Source organism: Xyrauchen texanus, chromosome 35 (genome assembly GCF_025860055.1).
Source record: "Xyrauchen texanus isolate HMW12.3.18 chromosome 35, RBS_HiC_50CHRs, whole genome shotgun sequence".
NCBI classification, from domain to species: domain Eukaryota; kingdom Metazoa; phylum Chordata; class Actinopteri; order Cypriniformes; family Catostomidae; genus Xyrauchen; species Xyrauchen texanus.
This window is the reverse complement of record NC_068310.1, coordinates 33377768-33399371: the sequence shown is the minus strand read 5'-3', so window position 1 is coordinate 33399371 and position 21604 is coordinate 33377768. Positions and strand designations below refer to the sequence as shown.

The 21604-nt window shown below is 37.9% G+C and overlaps 1 protein-coding gene across 1 annotated transcript; it reads left to right on the top strand.

Annotated features, from left to right (window-relative positions):
* Nucleotides 1-1458: 1458 nt before the first annotated feature.
* LOC127629136 (prefoldin subunit 4-like) lies at nt 1459-5126 on the top strand. Its single transcript, XM_052106217.1, has 4 exons — nt 1459-1507; nt 3171-3278; nt 3362-3502; nt 4141-5126. The coding sequence occupies exons 1-4, from the start codon at nt 1481-1483 to the stop codon at nt 4270-4272; spliced, it is 408 nt and encodes a 135-aa protein (XP_051962177.1). The 5' UTR covers nt 1459-1480; the 3' UTR covers nt 4273-5126.
* The last annotated feature ends 16478 nt before the right edge of the window (nt 5127-21604 follow it).

Sequence of the window (21604 nt, the reverse complement as noted above, 5' to 3'; positions counted from 1 at the left end):
AACACTGCCTTCGACAGAAAGCACGATGACAGGAACCTATGAATCCTTAGATAACAGATGAGCACGGTGAGATTTTGTCATGTTAGCACTGTTCATGGATACAGAGTCACATTGTAAATGTACACACTAGGGGCGAAAAGAGAATTCCTCTGTGGTCACTGTGAACTTGATAGCTGCTGACATAAAAGGGGCAGTGAAAAACCTCAGACAGCCTTGAAAGCATTCCATAAAACTGTTGAATTCTCCAAATGTGGTATGATTAACAAAATGTGTTTTGTATGTTGAAATTATAATAATTTATTTTGTATACTATAGGTCTGATCAATATAAATGTACACATATGAATAATATTGAAAGCTATTTGATAGCATATTTGGTATGTTTCATTCAGAGACTGGAGTATTGTGGTATACTAAGCAGCCGTTAACAATTCCCTTGAGCAATGTGATGTGAAGGCTATTCATGTAATAATAATTTTAGTGATTTAGTGAAAAATTAAGGGAAAACATTAGCACAGCTTAATATTTGTCTTTGGGTGTTGCTCTGTTTACAAAGAGGATGTTTAAGTACCTCAAGCATTAGCAACCACATCGAGTTTGTGTAGTCAGGTTGTGTCCAATATCATTATGTAAACTAACAGCTGGGTCCCGGGGCTTTAGAAGAACATTGAACATTTGAGTTTACTTTTGATTCTTTGCAATACAAGATTGAATTGATGAAGAAACTGCAGAAGAAAAGAAAATTGTGCTGAAGCAAATATAGCAGAAAAGATTAAAGGTATAGTTCGCCCAAAGCGGAAAATTCTCTCATTTACTCACCCTCGAGTGTTCATCAGTTAGGTTATCACAAAATAAATCAATACATTTGAAGTCACCCATTTTACAATTACTCAAAATACAACCCACAAAAATCCCCACAACAACATCAATTAATATGTTAGCATTTAAAAAGTCTGATTCTTATAGGAATCTGTCCTTATTGAGTTGAAAATATTGAATATGTTGCCTATACATTTTCACAATACTTTTCAATAATGTTGTAGAAATACAACATAAAGGTATACCATGCCTATTATGTTACAAAATGTAAAAAAAATATATTTTGGTGATTGTTTTCCAATGTATTTTATTTTATTGTCTCGTATTATTTATTTGTACTCATGCCCAGCAGATGGCAGTAATCGCCCTGAAAATCACTACCACATAGACAAATGTGGAAACTTGCAAAAAAATTAAATACAAATAATAATAATAATAATAATAATAATAATAATAATAATAATAATAATAATAAAATGAAATAATTATTTTATTCAAACGATTACTTGAGTCACTTATTACTGTACAAAATTACATTTGATTTCCATTCTTAAAATCATATTTTTTTAAAATGGCATCAAAAACACGCGACATACATCATCGATACGCACGTGCTCCGACCTCTCGCAGTTCACGCGCGTGCACGCAGTCTCTGGTTCAACATGGCGGCCACCATGAAGAAAGGAGTGGTATGTTTTCACATGAACGCTATTCTATCGAGATTTAACGCACATACTTGATTGTGCTGCGCGCAATTTAACGTTGTCGAAATATCTTACACACTGCTAGAGCTGATGACGAGAGAACCTTGGAGATTATTTATTTTCGTGCTGAGAAGGCAGCTAGAAAAACTGTCTAATGTCGCATTATTAAAGACAATTGTGCTTTGTGTAATTTACTGTTACTCTTGTCATTCTAATTAAATTAACTGATGCCATTTTGCTCAAGCTCATGTGCCTGCAAGTCTATCCATATAAGCGCCACTGACTCAGATTATATAGATAGATAGAAAAGAAGGGAGTGAAAGGTAAATGGATGGATAGATAGAAAAGAAGGGAGTGAAAGGTAAATGGATAGATAGAAAAGAAGGGAGTGAAAGGTAGATGGATGGATAGATAGAAAAGAAGGGAGTGAAAGGTAGATGGATGGATAGATAGAAAAGAAGGGAGTGAAAGGTAGATGGATGGATAGATAGAAAAGAAGGGAGTGAAAGGTAGATGGATGGATAGATAGAAAAGAAGGGAGTGAAAGGTAGATGGATGGATAGATAGAAAAGAAGGGAGTGAAAGGTAGATGGATGGATAGATAGAAAAGAAGGGAGTGAAAGGTAGATGGACGGATAGATAGAAAAGAAGGGAGTGACAGGTAGAAGGGATAGATAGAAATAAGGGAGTGACAGGTAGAAGGGATAGATAGAAATAAGGGAGTGACAGGTAGAAGGGATAGATAGAAATAAGGGAGTGACAGGTAGAAGGGATAGATAGAAATAAGGGAGTGACAGGTAGAAGGGATAGATAGAAATAAGGGAGTGACAGGTAGAAGGGATAGATAGAAATAAGGGAGTGACAGGTAGAAGGGATAGATAGAAATAAGGGAGTGACAGGTAGAAGGGATAGATAGAAAGGAGTGACAGGTAGATAGATAGAAAGGAGTGACGGGTGGATAGAAGGGAGTGGCGGGTCGATAGAAGGGATAGATGGAAAGAAAAGAAGGGAGTGAAGGGTAGATAGAAAAGAAGGGAGTGAAGGGTAGATAGAAAAGAAGGGAGTGAAGGGTAGATAGATAGATAGAAAGAAAAGAAGGGAGTGAAGTATAGATAGAAAAGAAGGGAGTGAAGGGTAGATAGAAAAGAAGGGAGTGAAGGGTAGATAGAAAAGAAGGGAGTGAAGGGTAGATAGATAGATAGAAAGAAAAGAAGGGAGTGAAGGGTAGATAGATAGAAAGAAAGAAGGGAGTGAAGGGTAGATAGATAGATAGATAGATAGAAAGAAGGGAGTGAAGGATAGATAGAAAAGATGGGAGTGACAGGTGGATAGATAGAAAAGAAGGGAGTGACAGGTGGATAGATAGAAAAGAAGGGAGTGACAGGTGGATAGATAGAAAAGAAAGGAGTGACAGGTAGATAGGTAGAAAAGGAGTGATAGGTAGATGGAAAGGGAAGATAGATAGAAAGAAAGGGAGTGATAGATAGATAGATAGATAATAAGAAAAGGAGTGAAAGGTAGATAGAAAGGCGAGATAGATAGAAAGGAAAGGTGTGATGGGTAGGTTGGAAAGTGACCTTTTTATACTGCAATAAATGTTTTTTTAATTCATAGTTTTAACTAAAAAGTATCTTCTCAATCCTGACAGGCAGCTGAAGATGTCAATGTAACATTTGAGGACCAGCAGAAGATCAATAGGTTTGCGAGAAATACAAATCGGATGTCTGAAATAAAGGATGAAATTGAGGCCAAAAAGGTGAACAGAAATGTGTGTCTGGTATATAAACTCAGCTGCGTTCTTTCTCAGGTCATCGCTGATCAAACCTTTTTCTTGTTCAGAAATCCTTACAGAATCTAGAGGATGCCAGCGATGACATCATGATGTGTGAGGATGATGCTATGCTTATGCCGTATCAGATCGGAGAAGTCTTCATCAGTCACTCTCAAGAAGAAACACAGGAAATGCTGGAGGCAGCAAAGGTGACATAGCCGGCAGCCTGATCCTTACTCTAACCCTGAACAAAAAGTTTAGTTTTTACAATTGTTCACTCTTTTCATCAAACAAATTAAACCGCTCTTATTTACTCATCCTCATGCCATCTCAGATGTTTGACTTTCTTTATTCAGCAGAGCTGAAACAAAGATTAAAAAAAACAACATCTCAGCTCTTTAGGTCCACACACCTATCATATTGCTTCTGAAGACGTGGATTTAACCACTGGAGTCTTATGGATTACTTATGTGCTTTTTGGAGCTTCAAAGTTCTGATTCACTTGCATTGTATGGACCAACAGAGCTGAATCGTAATTTGTGTTCAGCAGAAGAAAGAACGTCATACGCATCTGAGGAAGGCATGAGTAAATAAATGGTGAGATCATCTTCATTTTTTCAGTTCATTCATCATTGTTCAAATGTGAACGCATAGCAGTTTGACATGGTTTAAAAATCCATTTGTTACCATTAAATGGAAAAATAACTTGCATAAATATAATGCCATCAACAGTAATAAGTCATTATTCTTTTATTAATATTCAAATGCATGATTCATATGCAAATCATGTCACTATTTAAATAGTGTTGTACTCAGTATCTGCCTACTGATCTTCTGGCATTCACAGGAAGCTCTGCAGGAGGAGATCAAGGCTCGGGAGAACAGTGTCTCATTCATACAGGAAGTTCTTGGAGATCTGAAGGTTCAATTATATGCCAAGTTTGGAAACAACATCAATCTAGAGACAGAGGAGAGCTGAAACCTCAAGCATGTGGACCCCTGACAGACTGCAACAGGACATTTCTATACTAACAACCAGTTTTTGACTTGTTTACTCTACTGGTTTTGTTTTCCATTGTACATATCATTTTGTTTAGTGAATTTTCCAAGCTGTTGTATGCAAGTGGCGTTGGGCCAGGTAGATGAAACGCTAGGAAAGACGACGAGAGGCACTGATGAATAAATAAAATACAAAACGGTTACATTGTTTCCTTCAGTTTCATATTTTACATTTATATTCAGTTTTGAGTTGATCTCATTGGCATGACTTCATGGGACTAGTTAAAATGATTAACTTTCACATATAGACTATTAACATTGTGCCTTTTTGTCAAGACTTTTAAAGTCATAGTTTACCCAAAAATGAAAATTCGGTCATTATGTACTCACCGCATGTTGTTTCAAACCCATATTACCTACTTATCTGGTACGGAGAAGTTTTAAAGAATGTTCAAACTGCTCTTTTGCACACAATGAAAGTGGATGGGGACCATGGGCTATCAAGCTATGTTTGGGGGTTATTATTAAATATAATAATAATATATAATTATAACTTATATGTAGTTCATATAGTACGTATATAGTACAGTTATCCTCACTAATTGCATCATTATTAAATAACATTGAAACATTGTGAAAGAGCTCCACAATGTGCTAATTGGTCTATAGAAGTGAAATGTTACATTCAAGCTGTTGTGATTTCTGAATCTGTATCATCCAAGCATCTGTCTTGTCCCCACTGACTGCGAACGAGTGTACTGGCCTAATTAAAGTCTGTGAGTGTGGTCTGTTGCAGCTAATAAAATATCAGATAAATAAATAGAGTTACAGGCTCTGGTGGGCGACCTCTGGAGGAACAAGATCTCAGTTAACAAGTTCTTCCAACCCATGGGCATCCTTTCTCTGCACGAAGAGCTGCTCCACCCACTCTCATTCTAGTTTATATTCTGTCTGACTCTTAAGGAGCACTGGGACATGAGAGCTCTCATTTCCCCACACTTCCTTTTTCTTTATATTTTATTTTCTCTTGTTTATTTGTCTTATTTTCTTTTTTGTATCTTTCTCTTTATTTCTTCCTCGTCTCTTCCTTTCTTTTTGTCTCTTTATTTCTGTCTTTGTCTCTTTTTTTCTTTTTGTATCTTCCTTCTCGTCTCCTTTCTCTCTTTCTTTTTGTCTGTCTTTCTCTCTTTCTTTCTTGCTTCTTGTTTCTTCCATCTTGTCTCTTTCTTCCTTCTCGTCACCTTTCTTTCTCTTTCTTTTTGTCTGTCTTTCTGTCTTTCTCTCTTTCTTCCTTCTTGTTTCTTCCATCTTGTCTCTTTCTTCCTTCTCGTCACCTTTCTTTCTCTCTTTCTTTTTGTCTCTTTCTTTCTGTCTTTGTCTCTTTCTTTCTTCCTTCTCATCTCCTTTCTCTCTTTCTTTTTGTTTCTTTCTTTCTTTCTTTTGTTTCTTCCATATTGTCTCTTTCTTCCTTCTCATCACCTTTCTTTCTCTCTTTCTTTTTGTCTCTGTCTTTCTCTCTTTCTTCCTTCTTGTTTCTTCCATCTTGTCTCTTTCTTCCTTCTCATCACCTTTCTTTCTCTCTTTCTTTTTGTCTCTGTCTTTCTCTCTTTCTTCCTTCTTGTTTCTTCTTTCTTGTATCTGTATTTCTTCCATCTTGTCTCTTTCTTCCTTCTCGTCACCTTTCTTTCTCTCTTTCTTTTTGTCTCTGTCTTTCTCTCTTTCTTTCTTCCTTCTTGTTTCTTCCATCTTGTCTCTTTCTTCCTTCTCGTCACCTTTCTTTCTCTTTCTTTTTTCCTTGTATCTTTATTTCTTCCATATTGTCTCTCTTTTTGTCTTTCTTTCTTCTCATCTCCTTTCTTTATTTCTTCCATCTTGTCGCTTTCATTCTTTCTTCCTTATCGTCACCTTTCATTCTCTCTTTCTTGTCTTTTTATTTCTTCCTTCTAGTCTCTTTCTTTCATTCTTTTTGTCTCTTTATTTCTTTCTTCCTTGTTTTTTCTTCCATCTGGTCCCTTTCTTTCTTTTTTCTCTTTTATTCCTTTCTTTCTTCCTTCTCGTCATCTTTCTCATCTAATTTCTTCTTGTCTCTTTATTTCTTCCTTGTAGTCTCTTTCTTTCATTCTTTTTGTCTCTTTCTTTATTTCATTCTTCCTTGTTTTTTCTTCCATCTTGTCTCTTTCTTACATTCTTTGTCTCTTTCTTTCTTTATCCCTCTCTCTTTTTGTCTCTTTATTTCTTTCTTGCTTCTTGTCTCTTTCTGTTTGTTTGAGACCACATGTGAAAATGCTCTTTCTTTTTACTTTGCATTCATTACAAATGTTATGCTTTATTACAAATTATATTATCATCTTAATAATTTCAGTGTAAAATAAAATTGACATGAATTTCTATTTATGTTAAAGATTATTATTTTTTTATTTCTCTTTAATTTTTTTATGTATTCTTATCTAAAATGCACAAATGTCTGAGACCACCACTTAAAATGCTTTTACTTTGTGCAAAATCTTAACTGTTAATGGGGCAGTATTTGAAACTAATGCACAGAGCTGAACTAAACTTTTGTATATTAGACATTCTGCTGAAAAAGTAAGAGAGCCATTGGGGTAAATGTGTTGGTTAGCAATACCCTTCTACAATCTCTCCACTAGGTGTCTCTCAAGCAATTCCTTTCCAGACACAACATCGCTTTTAAACTCCTGATAATCAGACAGCGCATCGAAGGTCACTGCCACCAAATCAAGATTTCTGATTGAATCTCACACTAACAAACTGATAAAAAAAAAAAACACGTGTCATGTTTATACATTTATGATCACGGTGCAGAGCTTACAAAACAGATGGTAGACCACATGCATAGAACATTGTGTCAACCATGGTAGAAGGTCTGATTCTCTTTATTCTCTCTTCCTCTGGGGAGTGCATGAGTGGTGGGGATTTTGATTCATCCCAGTGTCTTTGGAATTTTTGGAATCCGCACTGTTTCGCCAATGTGATCTCATGAGGATTCGTGTTCTGTAAAGTTTGGTTTTAGCAAACATACTTTCTTTTGCATTTGCATAAACACCTAAACGTACAATATTGACAGAATCTAAACATCATCATTTTACGTATTAACACCTATAGAAATGAACTAATGTTTACTTGTACTGTTTGAAATGATTAACATTGAATAAATAGAATTAATCAGTTAATTACATTTAATTTATATTCAATGAGATTAGTTAAATTCCATCACATTTATTTAACAGAGTTTCTATTTACACTAAGTGCAAATAGCCCATCTTGTTTAATGCGATGTCATATTACATAATAATATGACATTTTAATGGTTTAATTCAGTTCTGTGTGATTTCTGCTGCTCTATACAATGTTTTAAAGGATTATATCACTTTAACCAAGACTAAACTTTAAAATGTTTAAATGAATAAAAACTCTGTAATCGTTTATTAAGGAGGTACATTTATTTCTGTTTGCCATGGGACACAAAAGCAGTTTACAGAATTTGGCAAAAAAAAAACAACCACAAAAAAATTATAAAATGAATCCATACATTCGTTAGCTTTAATCCAAATCTTCAGACCGTTTTCTGTGAAGAACAGACCCAAATGCAAACTTTTATTAAACTATCTCCGTCTTCATTAGTCGCAGCACCGTCGCGCCCGCTGTAACCGTTAACCCGCGTTAGGTTTGTTTTCAAAATTAAAAAATGGCCGCCTCAAGCATCACGTCCAGTGGTTATACAGCATTGATGTGAATGCTCATTTGCTCTTAAGTGTCTCGTGACTGTTTTCGACATGCCATATCATAATCTCTAGCCATATCCACCTTATTTTTCAGCAAAACAAGGGTGCTGCCATTAGAAAAACTGAATGTGGATCACTTCCAGCTATTTTAGCTATGCAAAAATACCATATTATGCTGCTTATATTACAGGCTGGCAATAAATGTCGACATATAGGCCTAATCATTAATTACGATTTTCATAAATTCATTAGTTTTGATTGCATATAGTTTTACCGTTTATCGCATTATGCCATCGTTTAATCACACACTGTTGCACTGGCAGAATGAATGAAATCAGGCGCTGACATGGACAGTCCTGGCCGCCATCTGAAACGCCTCCACAAACTTTACATAACCAGCAGAGAGAAGAAAGATGCTAGGAAAATGCTGCCTCAACTTTCTTTTCACCAAAACTGCATCTTGTTTCAGATTGACAAAATAATCGCATTTTACTCTCCGTTCTTGCCAGAGTTGCTACGGGGGGATTGTCCCTGTAATAAGTTCACTGTATGTCGCTTTGGATAAAAGCGTCTGCCAAATGCATAAATGTAAATGTAAATGGTGGAAGTTCCAGAATGGCTCAAATCCCTTACATCACCTTTAAAGACAGACTATTTCAAGACAGTCTAATTCAGGGGTCGTCAACCTACGGCAAGCGTACCAACATTGGCATGCGTAGGCCTAGGGGTAATAACAGGCATGCAAGCAACAGCAAGAGATGAGTAGACTATTTGATGTGTATAAAGTCCCTCGCTGCGTTTTGTTGAGCAGTATGTTAAGCTAAACAAAAATTTAAAGTGTGATGAGACTACGCAGTGTGTGCAAGCCACACAATTCAGGCAGCGCTTCACTTTCGGTGAATCGCACGAATAAACACGCCCGCTTTGCTTCGGTTGCGCCATAAGGTTGTGCGGATGACAGCCTACCATAGGTGATACTGGACCCCATTTCGTTTTCACTGTTGATGGGTTTTCAAGCGGGGGTGATCGCCAAACTGGATTGTGCAACCTTAAAGCCCAGGACCTCCCCGGGCCGTCAAGTTTTCCAAATTAAACATGACATGAAATGTCAAAAGTTTTGGACTCATAACTCAAAAATGAATATTTGCTGATAATTTACCATCCAAGAAGAAATTTACATTTGTAGTAAAAGGTATATAAGTATTGTTTTGTTTCTAAAAATAATCAATCGTTTGGGTTCAGAAGAACTTTATTTGTCAACTGGATTATGTTGACTATGTGGATTATTTTTATGCACCCTAAATATGCATTTTAGACCATCAAAAATGGAGTACATTCACTTCCATTGTTTAAAGGAGGAGGCCTGAAATGAAATCCTAAAAATCTTAAATTCAGTTTTGATGGAGAAAGAAAGGCTATGTGGAATACCCATAACCCCTTTCACTTGATTATTTAATTATGTTTCCTTGGTCAAAGGAAACATATGGAGGCATTTAAATAGTTGTTACTAAGAATTCATGGAGGTTTTAGCACTTTTGTAGTTTTAATTATGTTGTTGTTTATTTATGCAAATAGTTGTTTTGTGTGATGTCACCATTTGGGTGTTCTGTGTCACCAGGGTCAAGTTGGACCCTGTTCCATTTCAGGTCATACAAATAAAACTACAAATATATACATATATATGCATTTCTTTGGATAATTAAATGTATTTAATGACTGACCTGCCATCAGTACTCATCTTTAATATTTACGCTGTTATTGTATGTTATAAATTTTAGTCAACTCATCTAAAATTAGTAATTAGAAACCATGTTCAAATAGCAAATCTGAGTTAATGCTACTAGCATCTAGTTAGTTTAATTTGAATAGTTAATTTCATTTTATATGAACACCAAGTTAAGTGAACTTAACTTTGGAGTTTTGGAGACACGATTACTCAATCAATTGAGTAAAGTAAATTTTTAAGTGTACACTTACGTGTATTCAAGGAGCAAGAAAAGTATTTTAATAGCATTTAATTGAAGGTTACACCACTTGACATTTTTAAATGCGTGTATAAAACTAGCTTTTTTAAAACAAATGTAGCCAAATAGCCAAAGCAATTGGTAAAAAAAAAAAATACACAGCAGGAATGAAAGTCTCTTTCGCTGTGCAAAGAAGGCTTTTCAATGAATGTTTGATATGTTGCATATTTAAACTGACTGCAACACAGACTGCAAAGCACCAAATCTAACAGTCCCTGTGCACTGGATGGGGAACAAGACCCTTCACTTGACAGCTCATGTAGAAGAGATTATGACAGCCAGGCGTGTACAGTAACACTTGGGGATTTGTGGCAGATTATAATCCTTGCCCGAAAACACCCACTGCTGGAAGTGGCATGGAAAAGAGCTCATGGGTGCATGATATGACATGTGGCGTGGGCTGTGTACGGGAACTCATTGAGGATTCAGCGTGAATAGAGTTTTCGTTGGCCCAGATGGACTTGCAATGAGGAAGCAATCACTGGCAGGCACTCTGAGATGAATTAATTTGGCAATAATTGCATTTCAATCACTGCAGCTCGGGATACACTGCTAGGATACTGAGGGCTTGCTGAATGAAGTCATATTAATTTATGTTTGAACTTTGCAGGGAACAAAGTCTTTGAAACAGTCTGCATTTCAGTGCATAGTAGGAGTATTAGTAGGCAATACCTGTCATTATCACTAGTCTGTCATTGCCTTTAGGAAAGGGAGGTTAGTTTTAATGTGAAGTCTTGCACAGCCAGACTTTTATCTCATATTATGATGTCTGGTCCACTTTGTAACCTGCAAACTGGCCAAGAACCGACCACTTAGAGAGTTTGAGCAAGATCCCTGCTAAAATAAACAAAAACAAAAAAAACAAAAAACAAACAAAAATCAATAGAAATTTGAAAAAGTGTTTTTTGGGCCATGTTCAGTTAAGATGCCATTATTTGTGTTCCTTTCCATTACAAACACTGTACTGTATGTACTGGTCCATAATGGTATCCAATTGACATAACATGCCACCAATAGAATCCAACACATTAACAGTAGAGATAACTTTATTAAGTCCAATACAAATCCCTTTGCAGCTATGAAAACCATTAGAATTTCTATGAGGTTTTCTATTGTATTGCCAAATAAAACAACAGTTTGTTTTATTTGGCATGCTGTTTAAAGGTGATTTATCTGAAATAAATGATACCTATTAATAGACAGGTGAAGTAAAAGTGAATTGAAATAAAGGTGCTGTAGTCTCTGTTAAGAAGAAGAAAAAAATCAGAAAATGTATTTAATGTTTAGTTCATAATTCTGAATGTAGTTATCTCCTAAAGAAAATTCTGTCTCGTCTTTATAAAAATCAAACAAAACTTAGTGGTGTTTATGCTTAAAATTAGGTGATATATATATATATATATATATATATATATATATATATATATATATATATATATATATATATATATATATATATATATATATATATATATATATATATATATATATATATATATATATAATTGTTTTATTTATTTTTCTTGTTTTAAGCATAAACCTCACTACATTTAGCTACATTTCTATGAAAACAACAATAACCATTTTGTTTTCCATCTTCTCAAGTAACATTATCTTGTTTTAAGAATGTTTTGATTTTAATACTGTAAAATATCAATTTTACTCACACCTTTTTTTACCTACTAAATTGTATTTTCAAAGATTTTATGTCACTAACCTGGCAAACTTTGGAAAATGCAGGTAGTTCTCACTCAAAATCAATAATTGTTATCAACCCGGTACCTTGTAAATACAGCAATTATTTTTTAAATGTACATCAGATGGTCAGTGAACAGACTGCTGGCATACCAATCAATCTAAAACTAGTATAAAACCGACAATTTATGTATTTTATGTTTCTGTTATATTATAGCGGCTTTGTCTTTCCTCATCACTGAGTCTACAGTCCACATTATTATCAGCATTGTTTTAGGTGTTTCCAGTTTCCATTTGCAAGCTCCATTATCCCCCTCTCTTTCCTCAAAGGGCAGATATCCAAGATGTTCTGATTGCAGTCACAGATAATTATGATTCTGCATGGCATTTCACTTTGTCATTCTCCTTGCATAAACTTATTAAGTTTGCAGACTTCCATTCTGCAAACTTATCCAGTCTTGCCACATCAAACCTACAACAGTAAAACTTCATACTTCCTCTGCATTTCTCAACAACAGACATAGCCATATATAGAGTGGTATATTTTCTTTGTGATTGCATCAAAAGTTTAGCTCCCATTTACAGAAACACTGAATCCAGAAGCTGTAAGAATTGTTTGGAACTTGAAAATTGGTAAACGTCTCCGTTTACACATATAACCTCGGTTCCCTGAGATGAAGGGAATGAGACATTGCTGTAACACTATGGGGAGTCATTCTTAGATGACCTTGTTGAAGCCCTTATACAATCACGGCAATCCTCTGATTGGCAATGGTGTCTGAGCCCCGCCCCTCAGGCACGCAGTTGGCCTTCATCTCAGGGAACTGAGGTTACATGTGTAACCGGAGACGTTCCCTTTCAATTCAGTTCACTTGACATTGCTGTAAGCACTATGGGAAACTATATCCCCTCACACCGCACTATGTGACATTACACTCCCAGAGTTATAACACTAAACAGAGATTTTCATAAGGAGTCACAGGCCGATGACTTATGTCATATTAAAGTGTATATGTATAGTCCCATATGGCAGACGCCAGATGAAATTAATGTAGTCTGGGATCTATATGAACCATATAGACATACAGTACACAGTATGGTTTATTAACCCTCTCACAACATGGTTGGAAAAGTAGGTTTTGTTTCTTATTGGAGTACTCAACAGCATATAATTAGGTGGCTGTGTTGATTATAGTCGGTAGCCCACCCGTAATAAGAGCTTGGGCTCACCCGCTTGAATGTAAGAAGCACTCTATACAGTGAGGACTTGTGAGGAGAAGACGTGTTTTGTGAGGACCATCCTGCTGCCAAACATATGTCCTGTAAGGACACACCGTTTATCCACACCCATGATTAGGCCATGACTCTGGTTGAATGCGCTTTGACAGCAATAGTGCAGTTCGTGACCTGTGATTCATAAGCGAGAGCGATCGCATCAACGGTCCAGTGGGAGAGCCTTTGTTTGGAGACGGACATTCATTTTGTGCATTCTCCATAACAAATAAAGAGCTGATCCGTCTGCCTAAACTGATAGGTGCACTCAACATAGGTATGCAATACCCTCACCGGTGGGGGAACACCACCGGGCATTGATAAAACCTTAGGCACGTTGCCTTTTCTAGGTTAAATGGTGGCTTTTGACAGATCTGGACCAGACTCTAGGCATGAGCCATCAATCGACAGCACTTACATGTCCACCCCCACACATCGCTGAAGCCTCATTTCAAAGAAGCTAAACGAAATCATTTACATCAGTTTTGTGAACTACACAAACCAATTAATTAAAAGGTTTTACTTAAAAGAACATTTTGTTTACGAATCAGACAACACAATTTCTCTACTGAACGTCACAGACAGCTACGAAGGATGTCAATATTTTCATTGAATAATTATATAAATTTTGGTCCATTCTTTACACAAAGCAATTGTAGGGCTTCAGAATACTTGGAATAGTGGGCACGAGTCATACGGACCACTTTTATGATCTTCTTGTAGTGCTTTTGCATCTTTTTAAGTTTTAAACTAGCCTTAGTCCCCATATTTTGTAATTGCATGGAAAATTATTCATAATTTTCCTTTTGTGTTCCAAGGAAGAGAGAACATTTACATTTAGTCATTTAGCAGATGCTTTTATCCAAAGCGACTCACAAATGAGACACAATTTGATGCAGCTACAGGTAGCCAGTGGCGTGAAATCAAATGGAAAATGGTCTGCACTTATATAGTGCTTTTTTTAACCTTAGAGGTTACCAAAGCACTTTACACTGTGTCTCAATCACCCATTTACACACACATTCACACACACACACTCATATACCACTGGCGGCAGAGCTGCCATGCAAGGTGCTAACCTGCCATTGGGAGCAACTTGGGGTTTAGTGTCTTGCCCAAGGACACTTAGACATGTGGAGTCATGTGGGCTGGGAATTGAACCGCCAACCCTGCGATTGGCAGCCGACTCGCTCTACCACCAAAATTTTCATTTTGGGGTGAACTGTTCCTTTAAATATTGCCCACCCAAAGACATTTATGACAGAACTGATTGAATCCTTTCCAACAAATGGTGCTGTGCATTTAAGAGAATCCATTTAAAACGCCACTTTCTTTTCTTCTGCATGGACTGCAGACTCTTAATGGAAAAACAAATGACTTGCATGCAGAGAAAAGTCTACTTCTCCCTTAAAATCTCCACAGGTAATACATTTCCAACTTGATTAGATGTAAAAGCTTGGAATTTCTTTCATTTTTGTTGATTTAGTTGATAAGAGAATACAACCACTAATTCCGAAAAAGTTGGGACAGTATGAAAAATTCTAATAAAAACAAAAAGAAGTGATTTGGGAATTATATTCACCCTTTGCTATATTGAAAGCACTACATACAACTAAACATTGTATGATGCTTTACCTTCAAAGAAAAAGGTACAGTAATTTCAAATCAGATGATTGCAACTCATTCCAGAAAAGTTTGGACAGTCCAGTGTTTACCACTATGAAACATTTACATTTACGGATTTGGCAGACGTTTTTATCCAAAGCGACTTACAGTGCACTTATTACAGGGACAATCCCCCCCGGAGCAACCTGGAGTTAAGTGCCTTGCTCAAGGACACAATGGTGGTGTCCGTGGGGATCGAACCAGCGACCTTCTGATTAACAATTATGTGCTTTAGCCCACCACCACCACCACACAGCATCACCATTTCTTCTAATATCAATTATTAAGCATTTGAGCAATGAAGACACAAGTTTATTAATTTAAAACAAATGTATTAATTTATGTTGGTCTTCAACTGCGTAATTGTATGGGGTCTTTGTTGCCGTATTGTGCGCTTCATAATGCACCACATATTCTCAATTAGAGATGGTCAGGACAGCAGGCAGGCCAATTTTGCACCCGCACTCTCTGCTTGTTCGGCCAGCATGTGGTTTGAAGTTGTCTTCCAGGGAAATGCCAGAACGTCCTTGGAAATGACAGTGCTGGATGGCAGTAGTTTACATTTACATTTATGCATTTGGCAGACACTTTTATCCAAAGCGACTTACAGAGCCCTTATTACAGGGACAATCCCCCCAGAGCAACCTGGAGTTAAGTGCCTTGCTGGGGATCAAACCAGCAACTTTCTGATTACCAGTTTACCAGTTATGTGCTTTAGACCACTACACCACCACCACTCCATCAAGTTAATACAAAATTTTTACATATCTGTCTGCATTAATGTTGCCCTCACAGATGTGCTTGTTACCCATGCCATGGGCACTGACACACCCCGGGCCCATACGGACACTGGCCAGTTTTTGCTTTGGCTAATAACAGCTTGAATGGTCCTTTTCCTCTTTGGCCCGGAGAATACAATGGCTGTCTTTCTGAAAAACTATTTGAAATGTGGACTCTTCAGACCAAAAAACACAGTTCCACTGTTCTACTTTCCATCTAAGATGAGACAGAGCCCAGAGAAGTCAGCAGCGCTTCTGGACAGTGTTGATGTACGGCTTCTCCTTTGCATAGTAAAGTCTTAACTTGCATCTGTGGATGCAGCGGCGAGTGGTGTTAACTAAGAGAGGTTTACTAAAGTAATCCCAAGCCCATGTTCATGATATCCTTTGCAGACGAATGACATTCCTTTTAAGACAGTGACGTCTGAGGGATCAGAGATCACGCGCATTCAGAAGTGGTTTTCGTCTTGCCCTTTACGCACCAAGATTTGACCAGATTCCATGAATCTTTTAAATATATTGTGCATTGTAGAGGGTGAAATACCCCAAGTCCATCCAATTTCTCTTTGGGGAACATTGTTCTCAATGTGCTGGATTATTTTCTGAAGCATCTGCTGCAAATTGACAAGTCTTGAATGAGCCTTGCTCTTGAAGGACTAGGTTGTTTTTGGAGGCTCCTTTTATACTATGACATGATTGCCTCACCTGTTTAACATCTCATGTTTCACATCACACTCATAAACTTGTTATTTGTCTTAAATTGCCCCTGTCTCAACTTTTTTGGAGTGTTACAATCACCTGATTTGAAATGACTGGACATTTAAAAAAATATGAAATGAAATCCACAAGGGAAATACATAATGATTACTTGTAGTGCTTTCAATATAGCAAAGGGTGAATATAATTTACAAATCACTCCTTTTTGTTTACAATTTTATACATATATAGGACTAGGCTAAAACAAATACCAGAATACTTTAACCACTGATATATCCCTAAAAAGCAAATCTAAACCATATTATATGGGTGGTCTGTGTTCAAGGAATGCAAATTACAAATTGCTTTTGTTTAAATTAATGTGTTTCAGCTCTCAGGGCTTTAAAAGCATTCTGTGCTATTTAGAAACAAAGCAATTGAAAATAAAGCAAGCATATGAACAGGCTCTCAGGTTTGACCTCTTTGTAAGTCTCTATGCCTCACACCCAGACCTGTCTGCCATTAGTTGTGGGTGGTAATGTTAGTTTTTTGTTTTTAATGTTAGAGCTCTTGTCAACATAGCATCTCTCTCTTGTTCACAGACCTCCCATTGAGTGCGTTAACATAAGAAGGTACTTTGAGCAAAGCATTTGCTAAACACGGATAGAACTAAACATTTTGAGCCTTATTCCCCTAGAAAACACGTTCATAATTCATTCATTCAAAAATGCAATTGCTTTGTTTTGTTGTTTTTTTACTCAAATGATTGCTAGTTTGTAGTGATTATTCATTTTCAGTATATACCTGTTCTGGGTTATTAGGGAACAGAAAAAATTATGAATCTAGGAAATTATTTCGACAATTTCAAGGGCTGCAGAGATCGGACATTTGTAGATTAGCATCCAAAGAGGTTCACTGCCAGTGTTATTTTTAAAGACGTCAGAACTCAAAATTAAATTTGACCATAATATACTTCATACGTAATCAAGATTGTGTATGTACAGGTAATATGGGAAAACAGGGCATAGTGTACTGTAACCCGCACAAGAAGAGACAGTCACAATGTCGAATACAAAACAGCTTTATTAAACACAAAGCGTGCAAAGTACAAAAAAGGGCAAATCCAGTGAAGAGGCGTCAAAGGGGAGCGTCATGTCGGAGCCAGGGAATCAAGAGGAAGGAAGGGGCAAATCCGGGAGAGAGAGGTCAACGAGAGCGGGAGGTCGAAGCCGGGAAAACAGTTAAAAACTATGGCATAGAACAAGACGGGACTAGCGGGATCAACGACAGGGGAACAAGGGGAGCTGGCAAGCTAAGGGGTAACAAGAGGAGTATCAGAACTAGGCGAGACTAGCGGGGGGCAAGGACACGGGAAACTAAATACAATAACCAACCACTGTGAGATGAAAGGGTAGTGATATATATAGGGGAAGGTGCAGGTGTAAACCATGACAGGTGATGAGACGAGTGCAGGTGAAACTAATGTGCAGGAGTGCAGATGACGCGAGTGCAGGTGGTCATAATGTTCTGGGGGATTGGAAACGCGTGAGAAACTAGAGGACGGGAGATAACCTACGAGCATGTGAGCGAGTAGGAGCAAAGTGGGCGTGAGGGCTCGAGCGAGCAAAATGAGCGTGAAAAGCTCGAGGGGGCGGAGTGAGGGAGTGAGGTCGAGGGAGTGAGTGTGTGTGCGACGAAGCGGGGATGGGGCAGAGGAGCGGGGTTCGTGACATGTACAGAGGTCACATTTATCTACACAAACTGAAAAAGAGATCTTTACAAATAGGCATTAAGCACATAGTGTTCCCATTTCTCAGTTGGTAAAGCATGGTACTAGCAAGGGCAAGGTCTTATGTTTGATTCCCAGGTAATACATGTACTGATAAAATGTATAGCTTAAATGCACTGTAAGTCACTTTTGATAAAAACATCTGTCACATGCATAAATATGAACTATGAGTAATTTAACTTTATTACTATACTTATATACTATACTATACTGAATGCTACTCCTTTTCCAAGGCAAAAATCATAATTTTCTCTCCTTAAAATCTTCAAAGTACATAATCACAGGTCATAATAACCCACATTCTTTTACAGTACATAAATAAATCAATAAATACATATTTACAGCTTTAGAAATGTACAAATATTTATGAATCCCTTAGACACTTCGGGCTTAAAAACGCTTAAGTCATGTTCATGAGATCAGGCTGTTCAATACACAATTATACGGCAGACTGGGATTGGTTGGCACAGAGTACATTTCTGTTCATTTTGGAATCTACCATTTTTTAAATGTAATAGAATATTAAAAAATATATATATTTTTTAAATATATCCATTTTAGTTCATATTGATGGGCATTAGTTATATTTTGATATAAATGTTGCAAGCCATCGGTTTCCTGCTGAATCATGAGGCCATGGTTCTCAGCAGGAAACCGATGGAGTGCGTACTCCAGGTAGGGAATGAGGTTTTGCCCCAAGTGAAGGAGTTCAAGTACATCGGGGTCTTGTTCACGAGTGAGGAAACAATGGAGCGGGAGATTGGCCGGAGAATCGGGGCAGCGGGGGCGGTATTGCACTCGCTCTATCGCACCGTTGTCACGAAAAGAGAGCTGAGCCGAAAGGCAAAGCTCTCGATCTACCGGTCAATTTTTGTTCCTACCCTCACCTATGGTCATGAAGGTTGGGTCATGACCGAAAGAACTAGGTCACGAGTACAAGCGGCCGTAATGGGCTTCCTCAGAAGGGTGGCGGGCTTCTCCCTTAGAGATAGGATGAGGAGCTCAGTCATCCGTGAGGAGCTCGGAGTAGAGCCGCTGCTCCTTTGCGTTGAAAGGAGTCAGTTGAGGTGGTTTGGGCATCTGGTAAGGATGCCCCCTGGCCGCCTCCCTAGGGAGGTGTTTCAGGCACGTCCAGCTGGGAGGAGGCCTCGGGGAAGACCCAGGACTAGGTGGAGAGATTACATCTCCACACTGGCCTGGGAACGCCTCGGGGTCCCCCAGTCAGAGTTGGTTAATGTGGCTCAGGATAGGGAAGTTTGGGGCCCTCTGCTGGAGCAGCTGCCCCTGCGACCCGACTTCGGATAAGCGGTTGAAGATGGATGGATGGATGGATGTTGCAAGCCTGTAATAAGCTGCTAGCTGGCAAACATTTACAAAAAGACTGTGAGTGGGGTTGGTTGGGATGATTTTGCATTGGTGTGCACATTGCGTATAAAAAGAATAGATATCATTTAATAACCTTCAAACACACTATTTACAAACTCAGTGCCTCCACACGCACACATACACACACACAAACTTGTTTTTTTTATCATTGTGGGGACTCTCCATAGACTTCCATGCGTTTTATGAATTTTATACAGATCTAATGATAATTTCTATCCCCTAAACCTACCTCTAAACCTAACCCTCACAGAAACCTTTTTGCATTTTAACATTTTCAAAAAACATCATTTAGTATGGTTAATAAGCCATTTCCCTCGTGGGGACTGCTGGCTGGGCCCCAAGGTAGGTGATCTCAGGTTTTACTATCCTTGTGGGGACATTTGGTTCCCACAATGTTGTATAAACATGTACACACACACACACACTTACATGTTAGTGCGGCTGTCCTTATGAGTACTCTCCATAGATATAATGATTTTTATACTGTACAAACTATAGATTCTATCCCCTAAACCTAAACCTCACATAAAACTTTCTGCATTTTTACATTTTCAAAAAGATTATGGTGCTGTTCTGTAATTGTGGAAATTGATTTTACATTTACATTTATGCATTTGGCAGACACTTTTACCAGCGACCTTCTGATTAACAGTTATGTGCTTTAGCCCACTACGCCACCACCACTCCTCCACTGATTTTGGCGTGCAGACCAATGCCATTTCTCCCTCTTCTTTTTTGTTGAGATTGAAAATCAACCAAAATGTACAGTTTGTTTAGGACAATTACTAAGTGTTCAGATGTCTGTGTTAATTGTTTTGAGAACAGTGACGTGTGACCATATATATATATGGAGTGGTGGTGGTGTAGTGGAATAAAGCACATAACTGTTAATCAGAAGGTTGCCGGTTTGATCCCCACAGCCACCACCATTGTGTCCTTGAGCAAGGCACTTAACTCCAGGTTGCTCCGGGGAGATTGTCCCTGTAATAAGTACACTGTAAATCACTTTGGATAAAACCGTCCGCCAAATGCATAAATGTAATTATATATACTGTATTTTTTTCACATCAATCTACACTCTATACCCCATAATGACAAAGCAAAAAAACCTTTTTTGATAACTTGCAAATTTATTACAAATAAAATAACTGAAATATAACATTGACATAAGTAATCAGACCCTTAACTCAGTTCTTAGTTGAAGCACCTTTGGCAGCGATTACAGCCTCAAGTCGTTTTGGGAATGATGTGACAAATTTTGCACACCTGGATTTGGGGATTTTCTGCCATTCATCTCTGCAGATCCTCTCAAGCTCTGTTTGGTTGGATGGGCACTGTCGGTCGACCATTTTCAGGTCTCTTCAGCAGATGTTCGATTGGGTTGAAATCTACCACCAAACTTCACCATTGGGGCTTGTGCCTGGTTTTCTCTGGTTTATCAGACCAGAGAATCTTGTTTCTCACAGTCTGAGAGTCCTTTAGTTCCTTTTTTTGTTTCTTGCACTGAGGAGAGGCTTCCGTCTGGCCACTCTGCCATAATGTCCAGATCGGTGGAGTGTTGCAGTGCTAGTTGTCCTTCTGCAAGTTTTTCACATCTCCACACATGATCTCTGGAGATCAAACAGAGTGACCATCAGGTTCTTGGCCACCTCTCTTAGGCCCTTCTTCCTGATTGCTCAGTTTGGCCAGGCAGCCAGCTCTAGGAAGAGTCCTAGTTGTTCCAAACTTCTTCCATTTAAGAATTATGGAGGCCACTGTGCTCTTGGGAACCTCCAATGCAGCTAAAAGTTTTTTTAGCCTTCCCCAGATCTGTGACTCGACACAATCCTTTCTCTGAGCTCTGCAGGCAGTTTCTTTGACCTCATCGCTTAGTTTTTGCTCTGATATGCATTTTCAGATGTGAGACCTTAAATAGCCTTTCCAAATCATGTCCAATTTCCACTGGTGGACTCCAATCAAAGTCTAGAAACATCTCAAAGATGATCCAGAGAACTGGGATGCACCTGAGCTAAATTTCAAGTGTTATAATGAAGGGTCTGAATGAAGGGAGCCATGGCCCATGCATTTTAAGTCTAGGCATTCAGGGCAATTCATGCCATTAAGAAAACACAGTTTCACAACGAATAAGACACCGTATGTATCATACATTATGTGGCAGTCAACTAATAATACCAATTGACATTTTAAAAACACGTCCACACTCGAAAGCCAGAACCAAGGAGGTCTAAAACCAAGAAAAAGCTTTCTGATAATATTTGCGATT